The sequence below is a fragment of the Gavia stellata genome, chromosome 13, assembly GCF_030936135.1.
Source record: "Gavia stellata isolate bGavSte3 chromosome 13, bGavSte3.hap2, whole genome shotgun sequence".
Taxonomy (NCBI): Eukaryota; Metazoa; Chordata; class Aves; order Gaviiformes; family Gaviidae; genus Gavia; species Gavia stellata.
In genome coordinates this window covers 1,060,035-1,087,869 of record NC_082606.1, presented here as the reverse complement: position 1 = coordinate 1,087,869, position 27,835 = coordinate 1,060,035, and the positions used below count along the sequence as shown (strand labels likewise).

Sequence of the window (27,835 nt, the reverse complement as noted above, 5' to 3'; positions counted from 1 at the left end):
TTTTCTTTTTTTTTTTTGAGCTTTACATTTTTTCCTAGGAGACTTTCTAGACTTCAGCCAGATGGGGCCTCTCTTCTTTCCCTTGGCTCTACTCACTATGAGAAGAATAAAAAGCCTCCTCTTCTTTTTGAACAGGTTTCCAGCAGTTGTAGGACAGTTTATCTGGAAGGAGCATTTCATATTCTTCCATGCTACAACAGGCATGGGAGACAGAGATGCAAGCATCTTCACTGCTGATGGAGAACCGAAATTTCAAAAATGCTCTCTTCCATCTCTCTTTTAGACCAAGACAGAGGACAGAGCTTGCGCACTCTCCCCACCCCACCATCTGTGACCTCTCAAGAAGTCTTTGTTCTCCAAGTTCTTTCTTTCATAGGACCACAACAGTAAGAAGGGACCTCTGGCCACCTCTAGTCCAGCACCCCGACAGCTTAGATCAGCTTATCAGCACCTTCTCCAATCCAGAGTGAACTGTCTCCAAGGATGGAAATCCCACACCTCATTGGGGTCATTGGCCCCTGTTGAGCTATTCGATCACCCTCTCTGGCCCTTGCTGAGCAATCACCTGGAGCTATGCTGAAATGGTTATCAAACAAATATTAGAGAAGAAGGCAGGGAGGAGACTGTGTCCACTTGGGTCATCCTTTGGGCCCTGCTCACCTGTGGCGCTCTCTGGACAACTGGTTCTCCACGAAAGGTAGTGCTTGAGGTTGCCCACAGTGAATGCACGAAGACAGGCACTTAGAAATAAAATCTGCATTAACAGTGACTTTTTTGAGGTTCTTCCTCCTCCACATTCGTCTTTTCCATCTCCCACATGTAGGAAATTCTGCATCTGAGAGGAACTCAGGCCTGCACAGGACTTAACACACTTTAATGCCCCTGTGTGCCATGCTAGATGGGGCACGTGGGAGTGTACCTGCCCGGTGGCTATTACTGATGGAAAACCAGCCTTCATTGCAAATACACACTTGACGGAACATCTGACCTTCCTTTTCCTGGCAGCAAATGTCTTGCCCCAAGTATAAATACATTCTTTAGAAATACATAAATGCATAACTTAAAACCTGCTTTGACACAGGCAGGACTCACAAGGAAAGAAATCCACATTGTGACCTCAAGGGAGAGCTTATACATTCACACAGTTTTATCTGGGTCCCTTGTTCAAGCCTTGTGTCCCTTGCACAAGTGTGATCAGAGTCAGCAGTTGTAGTTGGGTTTTGAGGCCGTGCTGCTGGTATAGCACGGGTCTGTAGTGTTTATGGGTTTCTTAACACCTTTAACGCTGTAACATTTGCTTTCAGGCAAGGCCTAATTTGCAGAAAACATCAGCTGGGGCCCTTGACTTTAAGCGACATTGGGTTTTGCCTGGAAATGCTATGACTTGTTGGGTGGCCCTGTCCTCCACCAGACACAACAACGACTCCTTGCTGATCCTGACTGCTCCTGTGGGACAGAGGTTATTTCCAGTGGGCTTCAGGCTCTGCACGCTGCAGGGCGCAGACTGGAGAAGCCTTTCCGAAAAAGCAGCCTTGGCCTCATTTGGACAGGGTGATCGCTGAGGCTGGAAAGCAGCTGATGGATTCTGAAGAATTTAGCACTCAAATAACTGTTGCCTCTATAAAAAATAGCAGTTCCCAAGGCTGGGCACACTAGCCCATGGGGATCATGGGTAGTCCTGCCCTGGGCCAGCCCGGAGCAGTGCCGAACAGAGCTCGCTCAGGTCGCTCTCGTCATTCTCCTCCGGCTCGCTGCTGGAGTTGGAGGGGTTGCTGCTGGGCAAGCTGTGGCCAGAGCCTGTCCTCAGAGATGCTTGCCCCTTTGGGTCTGTGCTCAGTGCCGATGCATCCCAGAGGCACATGCTGCTTGTGTAGGCAGGAGTTCTCTGGTAGTTTGGCTGGGAGTAATTCCTCTGGCTGAAAAACTGCCCTAGCAGAGATTTCTGGAGGGTTGTTTGCAGGCTTTCACAAGTCCTCTGCTTTGTGCCCAGCTGGGTGTAATGCAAATCCAACTGCAGGACCACGTCCGTCTGGAAAGGAAGAGCAAAGGACGCAAAGTGAATCGGAGACTAAGACTTGAAGCAGAGCTTTTTCACTGTTGCCGCTGTCCACAAAACCACAGACTTGGCTGGCTCTTCTGCAGGCTCACAGCCCCATGCTGTGGCATACTGGAGCAATGCTACTGTCAGAGAAAATGAGCTGTTACATACGCTTATGACGTTTGTGGGCCTGAGCCATACTTTCTGGATTTCAGGACTTCTCCTGAAATCAGGCCATCTCACTTGAGACCTCATCAGCCCAGTCAGGGCACTGTTACTGACAGCATCATCCCCAGGATGCTGGCACAGGAGAACAGGAGGGGAGAGGGACTGCACCCAGGCAAGCTGCACCCATGTGAGGAATGGCGTGACATCTGTCCTGGCCAGGGCATGGGACTGCCGCAGGTGTGAGAGGAAAGCATGCAAGGGGAGCGCTATGAATCACTTAAATAAAACACATTGCACAGTAAAAGCCAACAGTTTTAAACAGCAGCGCTCCACAGGGATCCATTCACAGTCTAGCACTACTTTAGATTTTTATAAAAGATGGTGAAGAAATCAGAAAATAACCATATTCATGGCAGCTAAATCCCTGAACATGAACCTCTAGCATGGGGCTGTGCCTGAGACGCCTGGCTGTGCAAAGCAGGGAGATGTATAATGGAGCAAGAAGATTTTGGCAGGCAATGCAGGGTCCAAGTCTCACGTCTGCACTTAAAAGCAAGGCTGAATGCTTGTGAAGGGTTCAGAAAAGAGCTCCAGGAACAATCAAGGACTCAAAGAGCTGCCATATGCCGAGGCACATCACACACTCAGCAAACGGAGCTCGCTGTAGGCAGATCCAAGCAGCAGCTCGAGAGCAACGTTCAGTGTGAGGCTGCGTGGAGCAGAACAGATAAGCAGCTGGCAAGATCCACTGGCTGGGTGTTAGAGGGGGAAAAAAAATCAAATGAGAAACAAGGTGCACACTGCTATTTGGGGAGGGATAATCTGCTGGAAGAGACAAGCCAGGGGACTAGCAATTCTGCCTCTCTCATGATCTTTAAATAGTTTGAGTCTTTTGAAGTATGCCAAAGAGGCATAGCTTGGATCAGGCTTAGTAGTGTCACCCTGATGGCAGGGGATAAACCCTCCTGCTGCTTGAGATCCTGGCCAGCCCGTGAGCCCATCTCTCAGGCAAGCACACATCCTAGTGAGACATCCTTCATCTGAAATATTTGGGCTACTGTGATCCCCCCTAGGCTGTTACAGGCAAAGAACAGCCTCCCTGGCCTGGCAGCGTGGAAGGACAGAGCCAACCAAGACAAAGAGGATTGCTTTTGTGCCTTGAAGATCATCAAGCTCCTCTGACATCAATCTGGACGTTACACTGACACAGGCGTCCCAGGCATCATCCACATGGGGTCACAGACACACGGTCAGAAGGGCACATCCAGCTCAAGCCAGTGGCAATAGGGAATACTGGCTATGTGAGGCTGCAGGAGAACTGCAGAGATTTGCACCTGGCAGCTCTCTACCTGAATTTTCTGTAGTCCACAGAGCTGGAGGACGCAGTCCAGGTCCTCCCGCTTGTACACAGAGGCGAGCAGGGACTCCACTTGGTCCAGACGGCTCTCCTTCAGGATGGCCACATCGTCCATCTCCTGGGTCAGGAAAACAAGAGGAAACGAAGGAAATTTCAGCTTCAGCCTGGGCATGGAGGCACAACTGTCCATCAAACATGCTGGTTCTCTGCACACAGCAATGCCTGGGGCTGGTCTGGGCACTTGACACTTTGACTGGTGGAAATGCTGCATACCCTAATGGAAGTACCACAGAGCGCAAGCAACAGAAATACAGACATTTTACACACCCGCCTTGTGCATATCAATGGGAAGACCTAGCTAAACATCCCCTGAGGGTGTCTGCTGGGAAAACTACACCAGCCCCTTCCATGCAAAGACGCTTCCCTCTGCCAGCTGGCTCCGGCAGCTACCACAGCCCGATCCTGCTAACCTGCCTTGGCCAACGCTAGAATGTGCCGGCCTGGCTTTGGCCACAGGAGCTGAGCAGCCCGGGAGGGCTTGCTGTAGCCACACATAAAGCTGGTGGCACGTCAGGAGGGTCCAACCCTTGCAAAACTTTCTTGCCGTTGGCAGGAGAAGTTGCACTGGGTGATGAAGGAGGCTGTTAGGACATCGCAGGGAGGCAGAGGTTAGAGACACCCTGGGAGCTCTTGCTAGCCTTTACAGACCTTCCCTGAACTGCTGTCTACAAGTGGCCAAAGCAATTTGTTTCTAGCCAGGAGAATATTGGGGGTAGAAGCTAAAATGCTGGATCCCAAATGCTGGCTGGTCACCCCTGCTTGCAAGGCTGGCAGAACAGTAGTAATCACCATTGCTGATCCAGTAGGTCCACTGGAGGCAGGCTGAGGAAATACCATTTATCTCTGCACAAAGCAAAGACAAATCCCATCTCTGCACTTGGCAACTCATTACTGGAAAAATAGACTGGAGGGAGCTTAGGGAAGATCGGGGCAGTGAATGGAACTGGCAGAAAGGGAGATGGGTGTGCTGACAAGGGGAGGGCACAGCTCACAGAGGGATGGAGCAGCTCTCCTGCTCAGGGAGCCTCGTCCTGGTTCCTTCCACCAGCCTGAACAGTGCCTGAAACAGAAGACAGGCTGCAACACAGAGCACCTTCTGCAAATGAACACTGCCCTCTCCTGCTCTCCCCTGGCTCACTGCATCAGGTACCTGCTCCCAGTTCCCCTGATGCCATCACTGCTATGCTGAGCCCAGCAGCCAGGTTAAACGAAACCTGGATACCAAAGAGAGAGACACAAAGCAGATCAGCCTGGATGCCACTAACACAGGGCTTCGGCAGGAGGACTGCAAAATGGAGCAGAATGGCCCTACTGCATCCAGCCAGCTCCATCCTCCAGCACATGCTTAAGGAAGGACAGGATGCACACACTGCCAGCACTGCCCAGGGTGAACCTACCCTGCCAGCCTCCTGCAATGGGAAAATCAGCAACTTTCTGGGTCAAAGGTGGTGTCTGTGCTTTCAATAGCCTTTATCGACTCCTATGAAGGTGTCAAAGTTATTTTGGAACCCTGCTAGACTTGTAATACCCATGACATCCTAATCACTAGGAGGAAAACAGTCCATGGCCAGAAGTCCTCCTCATAGTCACCCCACCACTAGTCCCCTCTCTTCCCCATATGTGATGATGCCATAGCACTCTCCTCCAACCTTCTCCGTAGCTGCCTCATCGCTGTTTCCACATGTGTCTTTTGACTGCTGCAGTCCTGCCTTCCCCTGGTGCATCCCCACACCTGCGACCTCTCCAAGAGTGGCTCCTCCGGGGATTCATCAGCCTGTCAGAGCTGGGGTTGGGCCACATTCCCTTTTGTCTCCTTGCAGGCACAGATGTGCTCTGGATCAGATGACCTCTAAGTGCCTGCTTTTGCAATTGTGTTAGCAGCCTTTGCAGACACTGTGAATCTTCAGCAACTAACATCACAGTTGGGTTTATGCTAGCAGGGCAGGGATGCTCAGATCTGTGCTAATGCACTGGACTCTTCTCCCAGATGTCTGTTTATGGCTCTGCAATTTTGAGCCCCTTGAAGTTGGGCTGCCCTTTTTTTCAGCCTAAGAAATACTCGGTGTACTACAGACGTGACTAGCGCTAATATAAGAATATTCCATCACAAGTTAAACCATAGGTCATGAAAAGCCAAGCAGCATCAGGAAGTTTGGATGGGGTGAACCACACAGCCTCCCCAAGCGGAATGAAGCCAGTCCCAAGTGCTGAACGTCCAAAACAGATGTGCCCTTTCTCTCTGGCACAGACCTGGGACCATCCTGAAACAAAGGAGCAAATGCTCAGCACTGTGGGGAAATGCCCAAAGTCCCTTCAGCATCCACGCAGGGAGCATCTCCCAGCAGCCCGAGAGATTAACTGATTAAATGACTGCATTGTTAAATGATTTTGGATTTGACAGCCAGCCACATGCTGCCAACCTGCTTCTGCACATGAGGTTGAGCCTGCGTCCTGTTCCTGAGGCTAGGACCCTCACCACCGGGATATGGACCCTATAGGAGAAGGGACCAAAGACATCGCGTGACCCAGAACACACAGATTTGGTGACACCCGTCACGCCTGACAGATGCATGTCCAGATGCTCTAAGGGATCCACATGGGTGGTGATTCTGCAACACCTTGAGGCAAAACCCCTCCCACACATTCACTCTTTTTACCATGAAAATGTCATGTCCAACCTGGATCTTCCTTACTGCAACTCAAACCATGACTTCCTTTCACATTGGAAACAACTTTTTATAGATTTGAAGGGCCCCTATCCACCAATTTTTACTTTTCTTGCCTAAACCACAATTCTCTTGCTCCTTCCTTTTATTACTTTGGATGTGCTTTAGTTGGCACACTTTTTTCCATGAACCATGGACCCAAAGCTGAACCCAGTGCTCCGGCCTCAGCAACAGTGAGGAGAGCCAGAGAGGATCTCACACAAATGTCGGAGCTCTTATTTACAACCTTGGCACAGTTTTCTGCCCTGCTTTTGTTGCACTAGCTGTTGTGGACTTTGACCAGAACTGGTACCCCAGTCATTTCCAATCCCGTGCTTACACTACTGCTTATTCCTGCCCACATGCAGGAACTTGCATCTCTTCCTAATGCAGCCGAAGACACCATCATCTTTGCTGCGAGGGCACATTGCTGGCTCCTGGTCAACCTGATGTCCACCAGGATCCCCAGGGCCTTTTCTGCCAAGTTGACTACCAGCCTGTCAACCACCAGCTGTACTTGTACATGGGGTTACTCCTTCTCAGGTGCAGGACTTTGCACTTCCCCTTGTTGAACTTCATAAGGTCCTGTTGGTCCATTTCTCCAGCCTGTCCAGGTCCCTCTGGATGTCAGCACAACCCTCTGGTGCATCAGCCCCTCCTCCCAGCTTTATGTCAGCAGCAAACTTGCTGAGGGTGCACTCTCCCCATTATCCAGATCATTAATGAAGATGTAAAACAGTATTGGTCCCAGTACTGATGCCTGGGGCTCCCCATTAGCGGCCTCCAGCTGGACTTCATGCCGTTGATCACAACCTTTTGAGCCTGGCAGTTCAGCCAGTTTTCAATACACTCCACCATCTACTTACCTAGTCTGTTATCTCATCAGCTTGTCTATGAGGATGTTACAGGAGAGAGTGTTGAAAGCCTTGCTAAATCAAGGTAAACAATATCCACTGCTCTTCCCTCATCCACCGAGTTACTCATTTCAACGCAGAAGGCTACCAGGTTATCAGGCATGGCTTCCCCTTTGTAATCTATGCTGACTGCTCCCAGTCATCTTCTTGTTCTTGCTGTGTTTGGAAATGGCTTCAGAGATTATTGGCTCCATCACCTTCCCAGGGATCAAGATGGGGCTGACCAGCCTGTAGCTCCCCAGATCTTTGCTCTTGCCCTTCTGGAAGGCAGGAGTGACACGGGCTTTCTTCCAGGCCTCAGGAAGACCACCATGAGCTAATGGAGAGTGGCCTCGCAGTCCCATTGCCAGCTCCCTCAGCACTCGTAGGTGCACCCGTCAGGCCCCATGGATTTGTGAATGTCCAGTTTGTTTAAGTGCTCCCTGACCTTGTCCTCCTCCACCAGGTGTAAGTCTTCCTTGCTCTAGACCTTCTCCCTGGTCTCAGGGGTCTGGGAGTCCTGAAGACTGGTCTGACCAGTAAAGACTGAGGTGAAGAAGGCATCAAGTACCTCGGCCTTTTCCATGCCCTGTGTCACCAGGGACCCTGCCCCATTTAGCAATGGGACCATATTTCCTCTTGCTTTCCCTTTGCTGCTGATTTACTTGTAGAAGTCCTTCTTGTTGCCAACAGATTCAGTTCCAGGTAGGCTTTGGCTTTCCTAACCCCATACCAACGTGCTTGAAACACGTCTCTATAGTCCTTCTATGTCACCTGCCCTCACTTCCACCTCTTGCACACCTCCTTTTCACGTGTCAGCTCAGTTAGGGGCCTCCGGCACATCCACGTAGGCCTCCTGCTGCCTTAGCTTGATTCCCTGTTCATCAGGATTCTTGAAAATCTACCACCTCTCGTCTCTCCAGGGCCGTGTCCCAAAGGAACACAGCTCTCCAGCCTAGTGACCTTCAACACATTCACCTGGGCAAGGAGTGACCTAATCTCGAGGGATCAATTAAAGCCCTGACACGTGAGATGCAAAGCCCCTCGGCTGGCAGCAACTCATTATCCACAAGTATCTGCACTCTGCTAAATTGCCAGCTTTGATAGCCTCGTGAGCCAATGACTTCCACAATCTAATTACAGTGCATGCAGGCAAGTATTTCCTTCCATTAGTCTCCTTTATCATTTCTGGCTGTGTAGGAGTCAGGAAATGGAGAAAATTATTTTCTAAATTCATTTTTTTAGCCTATTCAGAATTATTTATAAATATTTCCCAGTGGTGGAAGGCATTTTTTCATGAAGATGATGCCCAGGAATTGGCAAGGCCAGAGTTTTGGCTGGCACAGAGTTTCAGATATTCAAAATAAATTGGGAAAGGGTGACTGGAGAGCCCATTAGGTCAAACAGCTCCAGATCAAGCGACTTGAAAACAAGGAGATCCAACATAAAAGTTTTAAAAAAGTAAACATTTAAACAGTACAGAGCAAAAAGATGGGAATGTCTTAGCTCTCAGCACCATTCCTTTCTACATATGTCCTAGAACAGCCTCTCTGAAGACAGTACTTGTCAAGTAAAAATGCAAGCCAGGCAAGACGCAGGATGGGAGAGAACACTACCACTGGACAACTCAAGAAAATGGATCAATGCTAGAAAATTACATCGTAATTATCTCTGGCAAGCCCTACAGCAAGTCCAGGCTCTTTGCTTAAGTAACTTTGATAAGCAGAATGTGGCAAATGGTGGGAAAACTACAATTTCCTCAACCAAACGGCTCCCTGGGTTCCTTCCCCAGGGCTTACAACCTCACATTGAGCCTGTTTTTGTTGGCCTTCAAGCCTCCAGCTCCTGCATCCCAGCAATGCAAGCGTGGCTCAGACGGTCCCCCAGCTCCCCTCAGCATCCCTGAGGAGGGTTGGCATGGTGAGAACGCAACCAGCTCACCCAGATCCTGAAAGGAGCCAGATGCCCTCCTGCAGACACCTATGCATCTCTCTGTGGTCCCACAGGGAAGAGTGGCTGGCCTCGCTGTGGATGTCTAACGTGGGGGAGACGAATTGCTGTCTGATGTAAGGATGTGCTGCCATGTCAGCAGACACCGCTGGAGGTCAGTGTGAGCTAGCACTGCTGTGGAGTAGGATAAGGATGGGGGTCCTACCTCCCTGGCTCTACTGGGGTCCCTTTTTGGTATCCCAATCCCTCTTGAGACAGCTCCGGATGCAGGAGCAAGCAGCTGGGTCTCCCTTTCCCCACAATCACTGATGTGGGGTGGACGCACACAAACACGTGCAGACACACGCACACACACATGATTTTCATGCGTGGTTAGGGAGCTCACGAGGGGAAACGATGCTCCGGCTTGGTAATGGGCAGGATCAGGCTCCAAACCTCCCGCTGGACGCACCGCTCTGCATCAGTGACCACAACGTACTTAGGGGCAGCATCCCTCCGCGAGCAACAAGGGCCGAAAAATCCACCACAGTCACGCTACGTTTCAGCAAAAGGACTACAGAAAATGAGGAAGATGGTTAGCAAAAAGGAGCAGCAAATTAAATCCTTAGAGGTGGCATGGAGACCACCAGAAAAGACCACGCTGGGCATGTGGTCTGTTAGGAAAGGTGTGAGAAAGGGTGCAAGGAAGCTGGTATGGTTCAACTGGGAACAAGTACAGGAGAATATATTGTTGCATTAAGATATATTAGCACAGCAGGCTAAGAACACATCATTCAAAAAGCCAGATCTGCTTCCAAACAGAGAAAACAGAAAGGCTCTTCATCTCAATCAGATTAAATGCAATAATTTAATCAGGAAGGCCAGAAATCAGTCCGAGGAGTAACTGGTTAAAGGGATCAAAACTGGCACGAAATCTATTTTGCGATGCATTAGGAGCAAGGCAGGCAGTCTGCAGGGCACTGATATGTGGAAGGAACACTCAAAGAGGTGTCTGCAGAGAGGATTATTTGCATCGGAGGTAGCAGAGAAGGGGATCCTTTTCCACACGGGTTCAGCTTTTTCCAGCCCTCGGGCTCACAATAACCCCCCTCCCAAGTCTGCCCCAGGGAAAGGAGCCCGGTGGGAATTGAGGGGAAGGGGACTAGCATCTCTGCTGGAGGACTCACGGTGGGCCGGCAGAGCAGGAGATGGGCATCAGCGACGTGGGCCGGGGTGGGCTGCAGCTTGGCACACACGTATATCACGTTGGAGAAGACCTGGTGGAAGCAGAGCTCCACCTGTGCCCCGCAGGGGAAGGTCACCGTTTTGCTCACCAGCTCTGGAAGGGAAAGCCCAGTGGGGTCAGCACCTGGTGGCCCTTGGATCCTCAGGGGGTCTCACCAATAGGCCCTTGCAGACCGGTGTCCCTGAGGGGCACAGGGACACCCAGCCCTCTCCTCCCCCACACCTGGTAGCCCTCCCTGCACCCTGCATGGCTCACCATGGCCATGTCCCCAGAGCTCGGCAGCTGCTCCTGAAGCGCAGATTGGGTCTGTCAGGGACCGGGCTTCCTTCAAAGTGTGTTTGATCTCCATCACCTGCTTCCCAGTGACCAAGGGATCCCGGCCGATGTCTGGGGGAGACAGTTTGGAGGCACAAGGGTCACTCCAGATTCCTTATTTATCATCCTGCTTTTCAGACCCTACAGGAACATCTCCGTACCGCTGCCAGGTTATTAAAAGCTTGCACAGGTCATGGCCTGCAACTTGGTTTTTAGGGAGGGGGATCAGAGGTGCTGATCCTCACTCTCACCCTTGCTGGGATGGCTGGGCTGGGGTGGCACAGAGCCACTTGGTTTCTAGTGATATCTCTTCTCACCCCTGCTACTGAAGTAAGTGGTTTCTAGCTTGGGTTAAAAATACTCCTTTACCTTCTAACACATCCTCCAGCATGTGTGTAACCTTCTTCTCCTGCAGAATATGTTTCTTCAGATATTTCATGAAGATCCCAGAGCTGAACTCCCCATCCTGCAACTCATAGGCTTCTGCATCTTCACTCCTGCAAGAGTAAGGACTCGTCCTCACATTTCTGCAACAGGCAGGAAGCCCTGGCGGTGAGTCAGGGCTTGCCAACTCTGTCTAGACTCAGTTGGCTGAGTTTGAGTTAGCTCCTCACACAACGGCGCAAAGGGCTTGGTTTTGGCCCAGGAGAGGGTGGGAAGGGCATGGGATGGGAAAATGCAGTGGAGGGGGACAGGAGAGGAGAGCACAGCCACTTTTGCCAGCCTAGGTGGGTGACAGCAGTTGAAAAGCCAGCAGAACTGGGTCTGGAACAGTAAGCAACGCTCATCTTCATCTCAAGAGGCTTCAGGTGACATGCTCGTGGCCACGTGCCTTGGGAATCAGGCTCAGGCATGGAAAGACAGATTACAGGAGCTGATACCACCTTCACACATAACCTGTAACTGATGCACAGGCTGCCGCTATTGATGTCAGGAGGAGGAAAAGAAGTGTCTGAATGGGAAACACTAGAGACGGAGGGTGAGAGCCAGAGAAAACATGAGCAAAGCTCTCTCAAGCCTCCAAAGCAACCACGTGTGAAGGGATGCGAGGAGATATGGCTATGCCAATATTTGGTCCTGTGTCACAGGGTGGGCACAGCAAAGTGCACTTACGTGGCGTAGCCGTAAACGGTATTGCCCCAGGGCTCCAGCGGCTGTACCTGGGAAAGGGCACACTCCGGATTGTACCTGGAAGAGAAGACAAAGGCACGAGTCAGTGTCGAGGACACCCGCCAGCATGCACCTGGAAGGGACAGAGCCTGTGTGCTCCACCAAGTCCATCTCCTATGGATGGCAATAAGATCAACCCTCATGTCAAATATAACCACGCATGTTACTTGGGCAGCAACAGAGGCTAAAGCTAGGAGTCCTACAAAGAAGCCAAACCATGGGGAAATGAGTAGATAGGGCCAGCTTTGACCTATCTGTGCCAGTGAGTTGCTCCCTGCCCTGCAAACGAGCCTGGAGCTGTGGGTGCAACCATGCCTCCTCCCTCCTGAGGCTGGTTTTTAACAAATCCAGGCAGCAGCACAGTGCAGAGAACATATGGGTTCACTGTGGCCCAAGGGATGACTGCCCCTAAAGAAGTCAGAGGTGTGCACATCACATGGCTGTGGCTCAACCGCCTGTCCCAGGGGCCTGGCGTGCCCCACAGCTCCCTTCCATCCATGCACACACCTTCTGCCCCAGGACACCAAAGCACGCTATGGCTGATACACCTCCGGATCTCACTGAGAGATGGGATCAGGACATGCACCCAGGTCTCAAAGCCCAGAACTGGTCCCGGCACCCTGGTCTAGATATAGCTTAATGAGCGCAGACCCTGTTATTTTCAAGATCAGGTGACAGTCCTGGTTTCCACCAAAAACGATATCATGGTTGCACTTAATGGCCAAACCTTGCTCATCTGACTGCAACTAGACTGAACAGTGTGGGGACTGGCTGCCTCCAGTTTACACCAGTGACTTGGGGCTGTTCCCAATCGCACAGGGATAAGAGCCAGGCACAGAGGCGGTGTTATTCGGTGTTACTCAATTCCAGCACAGTTTCCTGGGGCTGAAGCTGGCACGCTAAGGAGAGCAGAAGGGATGGTTGCATCGCCAGCAGCCAGCACATTACCTACTGCTGGTGGCACAGTCTGGAGATGTTTAATGGCAGTATTCATCTGGCTTGTGTAAGTTTTCTAAAGATGATCAGAAGAGAAAATGTGGAAAAGGAGATATGCTTCTAAATATGAACATGGAACAGAGAGATTTATCTGCCCCTCAGCTACTCCTAAATGAATGCAGAAATCTGGGATTCCAGGTCCAAGGAGAAACGAGACATGGGATCCCAAAGTAAACTGACTGCTGGGGACATTCACCCAAGGCTGTGCAGACATGAGTTGATGCAAACCTTTCGTGATTACACCAGCAGCCATCAACAGCTCCAGCAAGGCTGGAGCTGAACACAGTGGAAACACTGACCATGGTCCCCTGCCCCAGCAGAAGACAAGCTTCAGCAGGGGCTTGAATTTCCAGGAGCACTTCCAGATGGTGACTGAACACAGAGAGAGACCTGACAGCAGAGAAGGTGGCAGTGCTCCCTCCTGCTTCAGGCCCACAAAAAGTCTTATTTATACAGCACATCTCATGCAACCCAGTTCTGATGTGCATCCCAGACAGGAGATGGTGTCCTTCTGTCCTAAGCGGCACACGCTAGAAACCCTCATAAATCAGGGAATTCCTCCTGGAAGAGGCAATCGCATCCACCCAAAATCAGCACATAAATGTACAAGGCTACATAGAGGCTCCATGTTCCTGGTTCCTCCTCTGCTGAAGCTGAACATCTGCTACCACTTGGCAAAGAAGGATGTGTTTCTCATCGCCTTGGCATTTCTGATGCTGACATACAGGGTGAAGAGATACTCCGGGTGAGATCCCTCTTAGCACAGACACAGCTCCTCATGCATGGTTCATGCATGGCTGAGTGAACTGTCGACAGACTCACAGCCATCAGTCCAACCAAAAGGGCGTTGGGAAAGGAGGCCCCAGGAGCCCTGTTTTAAGGACTGGTGTAAACACACACCACTACAAAATCCAAACTCTTTGCTGAGCTGAAATGATGACTTCTCAAGAAAAATGAGCTCAGGAGAGAGCTTCTAAAGCAATCCCCCGCAAACCCAGGGATAACACCTACTGCACTAAGTGCTGTGCTTGCTGTGGGAAAGAGGAGGAAAGAAGTGTGAGATCTTGGGGCGGGAGAGAGAAAAAAAGTTGCACAACCATGCCTAAATGTCACAGCAGATCTCACATTTCATCCTTTTCCCAAAGCGCCGTTAAGACTCCACTAAGCATGGAAGCCGCTGGCGACGCCAAGAAAGGAGACATCAGCTCAAAAGCTATTTCATAGATCATCGCCATTCATGTTAGCAATCCCCATGCAGCCTCCACGTCACCACACTGCCCTCGGATGGGCTACCAGCAGCCCAGAGGCATGCTAGCCCATCTCCACCCGTGCATCTGCAAAAGCCATATGTTCCTGCTCGGCTGTAAGCCATCCCCTGCCTGATATCGTGCTGGGGAAAGCAGCAAGGTGCTGCCGCATGTGCTGGGGACGTACTCAGCAGTGCAGGGAAGCAACCCGCTCTGCTCTCAGTGGCAGCAGTGAGCGAGAGGGAGGAAGGGGATGCTTCACTTTGGGGCATTTAGGGCAGGTATCAAGGGACAGCAAGCTCCAGTGATGCTGGCAACTCAGAGCTGTGGCAGCAGGATAAGTCCCAGCGCAGCCAGCTTGTAAGCTATTCAAAGCGAGCGTTCTACCTCTGCAGCTAAAAGGCATCAAAGATTTAACATCTTTCCAGGGGCTGGCAGCTCCTTCAGGGCAGTGGTATCAAAATCCCTGTCATCTTTCTGGTTCTTAGTGCAGGAACCACAGAAGGAAGAGGGAGACTTTTCTGCATTTGGCCTCCAGGTCTTTTCTGACCTGTAAATCTGCCTCAGGAGACCAAAATAAATGAAGTAATGACAGCTTCTACTGGAATAGTCTACCTACCTCTGCTGAAAATGGGCAAGTAGTAATTTTCTGCAGCCCACAAGCTGCAGGATGGAGATCTGCAGGCCAAGGGAGGATGACGGGCTTTTCACAGACAGAGGGAAAAAGCTGATCCCTGACCTCAGCAGCAGCCTGGGTCCCACTTCATGATATGACCACTTCAGAAGCATTTAAGGCCAGCAAAAACCAAGTAGCATGGCTTAAAATATTTTCCCCATCATGTTGCAGTCTTCTCACTGAGATGTTAACAAAAACGCAGCCAGGAGAAGAGAGGTGCGCTAAACAGTCCCAGCCTGAGCATGTTGGGAAACACGTACCGTGAAAGCCCGAGATCAGCAAGATGCTGCTACAGCCTGCCAGGGCCGGTGGTTTGGGACAGGGGGTTGAAACACAGGAAGACAAACCCTATGCTGAGTTTCAGCCAACAATTTATGCCAGGGCAGAGCCAGCCCCCTGTAGGCTTTAGGTGACTTGCCTGTATTTGTCAGGCTGCTTCATCCCAAAAAATCAAGGGAGGGTCTCCAGCTCCTTCTCTCCAGCAGATCTCAGGCAGCATCTGATGCTCTCTGCCCCTAATACGTGACTGACTGGGCTTCCCAGTAGATCCTGCAAGACCTAGCAGTCTTGCTGATTTTACGAACAGCCCGATAAACTTTGACAGAGGCCTGGGCTCAGCAGCACAACGGGAGATGTGGCCCCGGCAATCCACGGGAACACCCCATGTGGTTGTGTAGAAGCCCACTGCTGAAGCAGGGGCTGAGGCTAGCAGCCGTTTCCCCCAACCCCTCAAAACGCCATGCTCTGCCCATCCCAGGCGAGGAAGGGGGAAGAGCACCCTACCATTTCCTGCAGGTGTCCAGCAGGATGAGGTTCAGGGCTGTCTGCTGCTGCTGCATCTTCTGGAGGATCCTCTGCACGCTGATGCAGTTCTCAGGGGCATAGGGTTGTGGAGCGTCAACGGGGACCATGTAGTTCCTCCCCGAATGTTCGTACCCGTGACCAGCGTAGTAGAATATAGCTGGGAACAGGGAAAGGAGAAGATAAGTCACGATGTGAACCTGCAGGTCTGTAACCAGCTCCCCATGGCCATGTCCCACCTCCTGTCCTGAAGGGATACTGGTGCAGGGCAGACCTAGACCAGTAGCACCTATGAAACTGGAGCTATGTTGACCTCACAATTTCTACTTTTTTCCAGTCCATTCCCTTCAGCAGAATTGGAAGCAGGCCTGAGAGGTTCTCCTTTACTTTTGGTTTCCAGCACTGCTCGTCAGGAGACCCCAAAGTCACTGGGTTTACATGTTTCCATAACCATCTGTGCTACAACACCCAAACTTGGCATCTGCCAGGCTGAACACCATCTTTGTTACAAGTTTTGGTTAATTATCATCTCTTTGCAAGAATATGACAACAGACAAAGTATTTTATCATGATGAAAAATACATTAACAGCCTTTTAAATGAGAAGGTCCTCAGCTTCCTAGTTTTGGAGGAGAGACAAGCAAGGGATTAGGTGATGGGAAACACTCTCCAGCCTTCAAAGGTCTGCCTGTATTTATACACCTATAAGCTGGTGAAGAATAAGATAGAAAGAAATGAGTTCTCCAGATGTCCAGAACACGTGGACTATGTGCTTCAACAACCTCAGACCAGATACCAGCCCTGTAAGGCAGGAGAGGAGTCAGACTCATTCAGGTGTTGGTGGGAAGTCCAATACCCAACAAGAATTTTGGTTTTGAGTTTTACTCTTAAGCATGTGAAACTTAGTAATGGTTTCTGCCTTCACAAGAGATGGCAATACGGGGACATCCAGCTTGGAAAGCCAGCACCGAGGAGCTTGGCATGGCCGAAGCTAGTTCTTCTCTCCAACCCTCATGTTCGGCGAAGGGCTTTCTTTCTGCGCAGGGATCCCCATGTGGGCTGTAGCTTCCTGAAAGGAAGCTGCACAGTGGCTGGCTACCCTTTCTCAGCACTGATGCAACTGCTTGGGGGTGCTGGCAAAAGCCAACTCAGGGAACTGAAATGGGTTAAAAATAGCTCTGCAAGGTGACGCAAACAGTTGCACTACCGCAATTGAGGGACAGTGAAGAACGAGAGGTCAGAAATGGGAACAAGTGGCTAAGAGGCAAAAGCAGGAGAAATTCTTCAGCCAGATTTGCTGCCAAAGCCCATGCTTCATTGAGTAATCTCTCCTCTGTTTTCCCTTCACTGTTCCCGCCCCTGTAGTTCGCAGGACACTCGCTTTAATCTCTGATGCTGCAAGGGATGCAGTGAATGGGGCAGGAGCTGAAGGACTGAAAGCATGATCTCATCGTGTGGAGGATGGAAAGCATGATCTCATAGTAAAAAAAAGGCCTCAAGTCACCTTTGATTTCTATTCTCAGGGGAGAATGGAAAGTTACTCAAATGGCTATTTTCACAGATTTCCACAAGGTTTGAGTTCCTCTTCTTGTGGATTGCCAGCCAGAGACAGTGGGCTCTGATTTGCAGAAGTTTTAAACTTTCATAACTTGCAAATCAAAGCCACAAAAACCTCCCCTGAGACTATAAAAGAGTATAAAATAGGAAGCCTTCTGGAAAAACAAGATGCAGGCACTTCAGGTTTGGCCCCTCAAGTCATCGAGCACTGATGGCTTTCGTCCCTCTGCCTCTCCTCCTGTTCGTGAAAGGGAGTTGATGACATCCGTAACCTGGCAGTGTCACTGACACTTGGAAAAAACTGAAATGTTACAGAAAAGCCCACAAAGAATCATTCAATCATTAAATCTTCTAACTTTCAAGGTCTTGTTGTGCACCCTGAATGCACCGCCAAGTGCTTCCCGTGCTATATAAACCAGAAATACTCGCGTTCAAATCAAAAAAGACGTGAGTTTCACATCAGCTGAGCAACTTTGCAAACCCCTCCTGTACTTAATCTCTCCTCTTGAACAGGAAAGTCAACAGTTTCCCTAGAGAAGGAAAGGGTTTTTTTATTCCGAGCTAACATTTCAACGCTCTTCCCACATCTCGTGAGTCAAAACTGCTGATCAGAGAGAAGCTTCCGAGTACCAAACTAAAAAGGGGAAGCTCCAGGCACTGCTTATAATACAGGAAATGTCAGCATGCAGCTTAATTAAGGCATGACGGCATATTCCTAGTATTTCACTCACAATTTTCTGCTCTCATTGCATTTCTGGCATTATTTTTTCGACTCAGGACTTTTTAGGACACTCGAAATGACATCCGGGGGATTCCTTGTTTGCCTGAGGGTTGCATAATTAGACCATTCAGGGGATGTTTAGGGCCTTCAAAAATCCTCTGCAGCTTTTCTAAGAGGAGATCTGGAGGAAAAGCAGCCAGATGAGCCACCAGCTCCATACGGTAAATTAGAGAAGCCTTTGGATCACCTCAAACGTGCAGCCATACAATATTCCTGTGCCTGAAAATGAAGCCACTTTTTGCTCTGGACTTGAGAAATCTCAGAGGAGGTTCAATAGTAAGAAGGACAAAGTCCTGCACAGGGGCAGATAACCCCAGGCAGCATTTTGGCTGGGGCTGAGTACCAGTTGAGCAGCAAGCCTAGGGTCATAGCAGACACCATGCTGAAGATGAGCCAGCACTGACTGGGGACAGAGCTATGCTAGGACATGCAAGATCGTCAGGGAACCTGTCACCACTCTCCCTGGCCCCGAGTAGACCCCACTTAGAATCTGTGTCCATTTTTAGGGACCTCAGTTCAAGAGGGAGGTAGAGAAGCTGGAAAAAGCAGACACTACCAAGATGTTGGGGCCCAGGGCCTGGGAGGAGAGGGGAAAGGAACTGGGCTGGTATGGTCTGGAGACGTGGAGGTGAAGAGAGGTCTAACAACAGCCTGCAGTTCCTGGAGGGGCGGTTATGGAGACAACAAAGCCCAACTCTCCTTGTTGGTGTGGACCATACAACATGGGGCAGCGAGAACCAACCCACGGAGGGTCATGTTTGACAGGAGGAAAGACTTCCCTGGAGGGTGGTGCAGCCCTGGGATGGGCAGGTGGAGAAGTGGGGGGCTCCATGCCTGGAAGTCTTCAAGACCTGATAAGGAGAGCCACAACCAACCCTGACCTTGGGTTGATGACTCCAAAGTCCCTTCCCACCAACTCCTGTAGGAGTGTAAATCACAGACAGGTCAGTAAGGACACACAAGGGAGGGCCAGCCATCCAGAGAGCCCCACAATAATAAAGAGGTCTAGGGAGGTCAGACACGTCTTCTTCAGCTCTTATCAGTATCCTGAAGCTAAATAAAACTCTAGAAGTAACAACAAGCAACGTGCTCAAATACTAACCCACATGGCTATGTCCTCTCTTCTGATCTGCACCAGCAGAAAGATGCATGAATGCCCCAGCATCACTGCCGCTGGTGTTAAACTTCAGAAGACAGCCAGCCTCACTTCTTGGGCATGCTGTCAGCTGTGTCTGTGTTACACCAGTCTCCCACTTCAGTCCAGTGACAGTCTTTCACCAGTCAGCCCTCTCCTCCCAGCTCCCCGCTTCACTCCGTACACCTATGCAAAGCTCTCCTGACTTCAGCTATGGTGGTTGCTACACGGGAGATGGCACCTCCAGGTTCCCTAAGCAAGAAAAACCAGGTGGAAGCACTGGGATGCCTCTGTGCACATGCATGTCTGAGACAACCACGTGGATGTACAGGACCGGCTATCACAGGCACCCCTGGGGTCTTTGTAATTTTAATAGGCTGCCTATGTTATTCCTGGAGCTGCTGTCTCACCACTGTCTTCCCATGCATACGAGTTATGTGAATCCTAAACCTCTCAATTGGTTCTAGATGTTTATTCTGGAGCTAGTACCTTGAGAAATTGATACATGGGGTTTAGGAGTTGTTAGCTTCTTCTAAATGTGCATTTTTATTAACAAGACAAGTTCATTTCAATGATTTGCACTTCACCTAGTTCTTTTAATTTTATGTAAGGAAAACAGCTGAGGAAATGCTGGAACATGCATCACAGCAAGAGGCAGCACACTTGAGATGGAGAAACCCTGGGGCAATCAGCAGGCAGACTGACCCAAAGCCCCACCAATTATGGCAAGAGTCCTCAACTCAGTCACGCTGCTGGGACCAGCCTGCGCTGGGGTTCACTGCCTCCAAATAATAGTAGACCACTCAACTTAGAAAGCTGTAAAGGAAACCACCATCCGGAGCAGGCTATGCTTAGCAAACACTTGAGGCTTATCAAGGTTCAGTAACTCAGCTGTTGATGTTTTCCTGGTCAGTGCACAAAATCAATTTTGCCAGGAAAGATCAGTGACCATGAATGCAGAAAAGCACTAGAAGTTTAAATAAGGCATGACAGCATGAAAGGTTTGCTGTTTCCAAATCTTTTTTCTCTCCAATGCTTATGAAAACAAGGGAAGCACCATGGACAAAATGCCATTTTGTCCTCACATGCTATGGATAAAGGGTAGGAACAGCAGCGCCGTGGGAAAGGCATAGCACCCCCCAGGGATGACTTTGACCTGGCAGAGGAGGTAAAGCCTGAGATGCAAGGGGATTTCAGAGAGCAACCACAAAAGGAAACTGCAAGTGAAGTCATAGGAATATGCTGTCACCAGATGATGCGCTTGGCCAGCGTGGCAACAACCGTGTACTGCCCTTCCCTGCCAGCTCGGTCTCCCCGAGTGAGTCAGTGCTTCCCGGAACGAGGTGGCTTTGCAGCATTTCACTTGTGACTGTGTCCCTGTTCATTGCACAACCTCCAAGCCTCACGCTGAGCGCCGGGCTGGAATTGGCCTGTGTTGACTTTTGCTGTCTGAATGCTGTCTGGTATGCCACGCAGCCAGGAGGGCAGTGAAGATAAGCCTTGGTAAGGTTTGGAAGCAAAAAAAACATCTTCAGGTATTTGTCAGGCTGGGAGAAGCTCAGAAACCCCAAAGAAGCTACTTTCAGCACCAAATCTGCACACCTGCTTTAAGAACCACAAGATCTGCCAGTTGGTTTTGTGTTTGAGGAGCGCTTCCTACTGAGGACAGCTTGCGATAAGCTCAAAGCCCAACCTCAAAGCCATCTGCAGCTGGGAATTCGCTTCTGCAGAAAGGCTGTCAGAGGCTCAAATTAGACCATCAGGAAAGAGAAACAAGGAAATCATGGCCAGCTGTAGCAATCACAGCTCAAAAGGAGCTCCTCTCCTCGCAAAAGGAGCTCCTCTCCTCGCAAAAGGAGTGTGGTGGGGCCAATTGACAGTCAGCCTCCTCAATTTTTCATCTAAGGAAAAATCAAAAGACCTTCTCCCATTTGCCATCAGAAGTGCTCGGTCCCCAAAACCGCAGCATGAGACCATGCTGTTGGAGTTGGAGGTGAGCCATGTGATGGAGAAATACCTACTTTGCCTGCCTGTAACCTGGCCAAAACTGAACGGCATTTACCCGGGGGCTTCTGCCAAGCCTGGCACCGCTGCAGACTGTGCCATAGGGCTCCTCTGCCCCCCCCAAAGGAAAGTTCAAATTATTCTCTTTTAATTCAACAGCTGTTTGGAAAATTGCCAAATCCCTGGCATCAACCGCTTCTACCCAACGCATCAGCTACCTTACCTTACTGGCTTTGCCTTACCGTATACTCCCTTCCCCAGCAGCTGCAGGAACCGACTGACCGCTGTCACCATCTCAGCCTTGTTCAGGTCCAGAAGGGAGACAACCTGGAAGCCCAGTTGCTCCAGAAGACGACTCAGCTCAAACACATCCGTGACAGGAGCCATGAGGTTGGGATGATGCTGGTAGTGGTTGTTGCCCACTAAAAGCGCTATCTTGCCTGTAGCTAACAGAAACACCAAGCGACAATGCTGTAAATGCTCAGCAGAAGGCAAGGTCTCACCTCCTTCAGTTCAGTCAGAATACAGGAAATCTTTTCTTACATCTAGGCAGGAAGAGCGGACCCTATGCTGCTACGAGCCTGCAGTGCCCTCCAGAAAGCCCTTGGCTTTCTGACACCTTGACAAAATACACAAACGATCACTTTGAAAGAAAGACTTGAAAAGTTTTCACTTGACAACCAAAATCCCAGGAGTGTAGGAGGATCTGTGCTACTGAGGTTATTTAGCACCTGCCCTACCGTGACCGCAGGTCTTGCTTGCCAGCAGTGCCTGGGAGGGGGATGCACTGAGCCAGGCGAAGAGGTTTTTTTCCCCACAGGGCTGAAGGAGAGAGACCCTGGGCTCCTGCTTTCATTTCATCCCCACCTTCCATTGCAGGAAAAACAGATTTATGGCAGTCAGCAGTGGTGGGGGCAAGAAGCTTTGCCCTGCTCTGAGGAGGTATTTCAAGGAAGGGAAAAGGTATCATGTGAACACCACTTTTAAACTCATTTGGTGGGCACAGAGGTCAAGACTGGGTTACTCATTAGGAATGATCTTACCCCACTTGCTGAGACCGATCAGAGCTTGGCAGGGGATGGGACTCACCCTATGCCTTGCAGCTCTGATCCCAAAAGCGCAGAGCCCATGACAATGTGGGCATAAAGGCTTGAAGTGGTCTCTGCAGGAAAAGCACTCCTATGACCTGTCCTCCCATCCACCCTGGAGCCTGGCTTTTAATTAAGGGAATAATTGCTCAGGGAAAAAAGATAACAGTACTCACCAAAAAACTTTTCAGAGTGACATGTACCTGGAAAACAAAGAGTGAAATGATAAGCCTGTGCCCAGCACCCCAGTGCCAGCTCCCATCGCAGGTCTGAAACCTGTTCCAACATCCCCCAGCAATGCAAAGCTGGACCAAACACTGCGGAGCGTCCGCACAAGCAACACTCCTTGGGCAAGTTCTTCATAGCCTGATTGCTAACCTTAAAGACACTGGTCTGGTGATTTTAGGAGTATCTATGAAATCCTGCCTGATTTATGAAATCCTGAGCAGCTGGGAATCAAAGCTTGGAGAAGGGGCAGGCCAGGGGAAGGAGGGCCAGCACAGAGGAGCTTGTACCCGTCAGCAGGTCTGCGCTACTTGTACTAGCCCTGCCTGGGCTGCCACACTTCTCGAGATGACCTGCCTGCTCCCTCGCTGCAGCGAAAGCAAAAGGAAACACAACTCAAGGTCAACATAAGCTTCAAGACAGAGAGCTTCTCCCCATGAGCGGTCAGCACAGAGGAAGTCACCTATTTGCTTTTGATTGCGATAATATTCCCAGAGCCTTTTGCCACCTTGCTTTGCCCTTCCCTGCCTTTTAGCAGCTCCAGCTCAGAAAAGCTATCCCAAATGTGACTCACTTCCATGAGCTCCACAAGCTCCCCTGCCTGAGCGCTCCCAGCCTCTTAAAATCGTTACCCTAACAGCCCAGCTTTTGCTATTTAAATTAAAAATAAATAAAAAAAATCCAGCCCAGGAGAAAACCCTAAAACCCTACAGGCTCTGAATTATTTCTCTCTGCCTGTCCCCCTGGATGCTGTTTTGCCAGCTGCGAGGAGGCAGGGAGAGTGTTCTCTGGCTGTACAGGACCAATTTGCCCTCTGGAGCAATTTTAAAGCCAGCCTAAAAGGTGAGATGAGAAGCTTATGGCATAGAAAAATCTCTAGATGGAGTAAAGAGCCAGCAAAGCGAGCCCGTGCTATTCCTGTCTCACAGCAGGACAAAGGCAGAGGGCCAAAGAGGCCGTCACACCGAAGGTGGAGCATGCCCGAGGCTCTAGGGACCCATCTTCTCCCTGGGATCCATCAGCTCACGCAGCTTAATGCCTGGGCTGCCAACGTGAGCGGCCTGAACCTTCCCGAAATAAACATCATCCTCTCCAGCTCTATGTGTCTGAGTGCACCACTTCATCTCAGCAAGGCTGTAAGTGAGTTTTAGCATAGGAGCTCGCTGCGATTTGGCCGAGGAGCTATTAAACCAGCACCTTGGCAAGGCAAGAAAACTGCAGCAAGCATCTGAGGGTGCTCAAGCTGCCCTAACGTTGCAGGCTTCTGACAGACTGCAGGACTCACCAGCATACCACACCGCAGTACAGCGGATCACCAGGTTTTGGTTTTTTTCTTTTACAGACACCACTTCCCTCGCTACCTCTAAACCCCATTATCAAGGAATTCTATTTATCACGGTCTGACGGATGCCTGTGCCCGCTGCTCAGCAGGGCTTGCACAGCTCTGCTGAGATCATCCTATCCAGTATATCCAGGGTGTGAAATCGCGCTCTGCAGGCTGTTCCTGTGACAGCCACTGCAGGACTGCCAGGACACTCCAGCTTCCCTGTAGAGCCCCATGCTGCTTCTCTACTCTGAAGTGTTTTACCTTCGGCTCCCTGCAGAAGTAGTATTTAAAACCAGTGGCCTTTCTTTTTGTTAATAAAAGCGTGCAAGATCCATCCAAGCTGGGGGAAGGTGCAAGTGTCAGAGCCACGCATCCCACTTCTCCTAATCCCATGCCCCAGAGCCCAGCTTCTCCTGCACCAATTGAGCCGCAGGGTAACATGCCAGCACTGGGCTCCTTGTTCACCAGCCCGGTGCTTCGAGGTGAGAACACTAAATTTCTTTCTGCCCTCTAATTACTTTTCATGCTAGAAGGAGATTTGCAGCAAAGCAGACGTGGGTTGGCTCTGCTCACCTATGTGAATATCCACAGCGTTGGTCCAGTGCTCTCCGTGGCTATTGGAGGCACAACAGAGGTATGTGCCGGAGTCACTGACCTTTGTGTGGGTGATCTAGACAGATCAAAAGTTAAATCACATCATTTATGGTGAAAGTTTGCAGCCCCCTGCCAGTATCTGCCAAAGGCACCCGTGATCCTGGAACAAAGTCTTTTTTCTTGCTGTTCGCTGAGACCTCATTCCTTGCCTCACAAAGCTAAGATTTCCCATGACTTTTGTCTTTCTAAGAAGCTCAGTAAGGCCACACGCTAAGGTCTGCTGCTGACCCCAGCTTCTACAGCGCAAGAATCCTCTGCCCAAATGCCTTTACTTCTTTCTCCAGCAGCCCCAAAACCCTGTGTCATAGCCATACTCTTCCCCAGGAGCGACAATGGGAGGATGGTGCGTAGCCAACATCAGAAGGTTGCCTGTTTTTCCTCTTAGGTGGCATTTTCTAGATTTCTGATTATGCCCATTGCTGTCTTCTGGCAAGTTTTCAACTCTTGTCCATCTCTCTTGACGTGGGACAAGAATTAGAGCAGTACTGGCTGGCAAGGACCTCTGTTGTTCTCCACCCCAGGCTCCTGCTCAGAGAGGAGCTAAAGCCACCACTGGGTCAGGTTGGCCATGGCTTTGTCTAGTCAAGTACTGAAAACCTCCAAGGACAAAGATCTTACTGCCTTTCTGGCTCCAGTGCAGCACCACCCACCTCCAAATGAAGAACCTCTTCCTAATTCCCAGCCTGAACTCCCCTGTGAAAAGTGCAATCTGAGGTCAGGGTCCCCTACCACTGGTGGTAGGGGTCCCCATCTACCACTACTGAGAAGAGATCGTGTCTCTTGTCTTCGTTACCCTTCACGTGATGCCCCAGAAGGAAATCTGCCTTTCTTGCTTCAAGAAGACCGCACTGATTTACGTTCAGCCAGTGACCCAAAATAAACCCAGACCTTTTGCTGCCTCCCTGACTCTTTTCTGTTGGGACTAACCACTTTTCCTTCTAGCTCTCCTGCAGGCAGACAGCACTACTGCAGCTCCATGACTCTGCAGTCCCCTGCGCAGACATACAATAGCTGTTCTTGTGTCACTGCTGCAAAAAGGCATGAGAGACGTGCTGAGAGCCCTTGATGCATCTATGAATTGGTTACTTCTTAGAGAAACATCCACAGCTTTGAAAGAAGCCCATAAAATGTATTCCCTCTTCACCCGGAGTCTTTCAGTCAGCTATCAAAGCAACAGGGGTGATACGTGGAGTGCTTTCTCACAACCCTGCAACGCGGCAGGGAAAGATAGCTGAGCACGAGGGCGCTTCTCAAGGGCTGGAGAGACAGGGAGGACAGGCAAGGAGAGACTGCTTTCTGCTGGCATTCACCTGATCACGCAGATCAAAGCACGCCCGGACCTTGACAGGCAGATATGAGCCAGGCTTAAGGACTGCCACCTGTCATGTCCAGGATGACGATAACACAATTTTCAACAGTCTCTCCAAGGCTTCTGAGGCTCTCCCACGCCCACCATCCAGCAATGAGCTTCTCCCATCACCCACCTCAGCAGCCAAAGTTTCTGAACTATCCCAAGGCAACATTACCCAGAGTTTTTTTTTCTTCTGGTGTTCCAGCAGGTTCCCATTCCGGTACCACTGATAGCTGGGGGCTGGGACACCCATGGCAGCACACTGCAGCAGTAGCGGCTTCCCCACCTCCACCCTCTGCTCGGTGGGGTTGAGGACGATGACCGGTTCTCCTCGCCAGAGCTGAGGGGGCAGTCCTGCGAAGCAGCGACACAGAATTGGTCCTCCCTCCACAAGGACAAAAAACAAGGGTCATTTTTTCCCCCTGTATAAGACCCTGTGCATATTGCCAGAAAAGCGAGCTTTTTCCACCTGCACCAAGAGATACTGTCCCACAGGACGGCTGCAGCTGCAGCATCACCGCTGCACCTTTCTGCTTTGAGAGCAGGGAATCCTTGAGAGCAACACCCACGATAGTAAATGACACACCAAAGCCCTGCCTCTGGCTTCCCAAACCTGACGCTCGCCCTTTCCTGCCAAGGGCACAGTCAACATGCTGAGGTCAACCACACCCGGAGCTATTTTTGCTCAGCTTTGAAATAGCCATATTGCCTCTTCCAGTCCCTCTGCCCAATGCAAACAGGCAAACACCCAGTATAACTCTGGGAAACCCATGGCAAGTAATCAGCAGGAGGAGCAGGTACATACAGCTGGGGTTATTGGGGCCATGACAGGGACCTGAACCATCCAGAGGATGGACGCAGAGGTTTGGCTTAGACCTGCAGGCTCACGTCGCTGGAGCAATCTTTCTGTATTGTGATTTTTGAGCTGGGAGGACACACTGCCCTGGGAACTGCACAGGATCAGCATTGCAAGGGCAGGCAAAACATAAAACATAGAAAAGCTAGAAGACACGCTCGTACCTCTGGCGACGCACTGATGGACCTCCACCTTCACCCAGTCGGAGAAGATGGCATTTTTGTAGATGTCATTGATTCTGCAGGTGTAGAGTTGGGTCTGCTGTGCAGTGATGGGCAAGTCTTGCTTGGTGGCACCAGGAATCTGGCGGCAGACAGACTAAAGGGAAAACACAGGTGGTGGGCAGCGAGTCCCCCCTCACCGCTGGTAGCAGAAGGCACCAGCAGGCCCCTTGTAAGAGCAGGAAAAGTGGAAATCCCTGGTTTCCTCCCCTCCTCAAGCCGCAGGGATGCAGAAGGAGATTTTCCATTGCACGCTCCCCCTGCCAGCATCTGCAGAAGCCCTCGGCATGCACACCCATCCTATCCCCCTCTCCTTCTAGCCTCCTGGTTCCCACCAGGTCTGCCCACAGAGGGTCAGTCAGCTCCATCACTGCGGGCAAGGACCCATCCTGGTGCCATACCCAGGGCCACTTCTGCTCCCACCGTTACCTGATGCTGACAAAACCACTGGTACTGCAGTGATGTCCGTCCCTCGGCTCTGCACCGCAGGGTGAAGGAGTATCCCACCGGGACGGAGACGGAGACCGGCTGCTCAGTGATCACAATGGCTGTGGATAAACAGGACGTGGAGGTGGAATCAACCCGGCAGGTGCAACCCAGGGGTTTGCTCCCAGCCGGTGGCCAGGCACGCTGGGCTGCAAGAGGGGGCCCCTGGCACCTATCCCGGGAGGAAGGGAGATTTGGAAAACCAGAGATGCTCGGCCTCCCGTGCCCAGGGGATGCCACGGGCCTTTTCTGGGTGACCTCTTGGGGCCCGAACACACGGGCGGCAGCACTTTTTGCGCTGCAGGGTAAGGGGGATCGCCCAGGCCGAGCTGCCTGCTGGCTCCCAGGCGGCCGCTCACCTTCCTGCATCGCTTCGCCGGCGGCTCCTCCCCGGCCTCAGCGGCCGCCGGCCGGGCCCGCGGCGGCTCCTCTCCCGGGGAAGCAGCAGCAGCAGCACCTGGGACGGGCGGGACAGCAGCGCCCGGAGCTCGGGGGGCGGCTCAGGCCCGTCCGGCGGGGCCGCTCACCCGGCGTGGCGGCGGGCGGGCAT

The 27,835-nt window shown here is 51.0% G+C and overlaps 1 protein-coding gene across 1 annotated transcript; it reads right to left on the bottom strand.

Annotated features, from left to right (window-relative positions):
* LOC104261757 (mucosa-associated lymphoid tissue lymphoma translocation protein 1) lies at positions 1 to 27,835 on the bottom strand. Its single transcript, XM_059824093.1, has 14 exons — positions 27,813 to 27,835; positions 27,229 to 27,457; positions 26,743 to 26,896; positions 25,898 to 26,076; positions 24,291 to 24,387; positions 22,342 to 22,368; positions 21,320 to 21,523; positions 15,584 to 15,761; positions 11,825 to 11,899; positions 11,081 to 11,208; positions 10,652 to 10,783; positions 10,338 to 10,489; positions 3,556 to 3,681; positions 1 to 2,029 (listed from the first exon to the last, which is right to left on the bottom strand). The coding sequence occupies exons 1-14, from the start codon at positions 27,833 to 27,835 to the stop codon at positions 1,667 to 1,669; spliced, it is 2,067 nt and encodes a 688-aa protein (XP_059680076.1). The 3' UTR covers positions 1 to 1,666.

Bases quoted from the DNA above. Each gene is read 5' to 3' on its own strand.
- LOC104261757 (XM_059824093.1), bottom strand. From the start codon at position 27,835: ATGCCCGCCCGCCGCCACGCCGG. The intron at 27,458-27,812 runs GTGAGCGGCCCC...CTCCCGGGATAG, and splicing joins CCCGCCCGCCGCCACGCCGG to GTGCCAGGGGCCCCCTCTTG. The intron at 26,897-27,228 runs GTAACGGTGGGA...TTTTCCCTTTAG, and splicing joins AGTGGTTTTGTCAGCATCAG to TCTGTCTGCCGCCAGATTCC.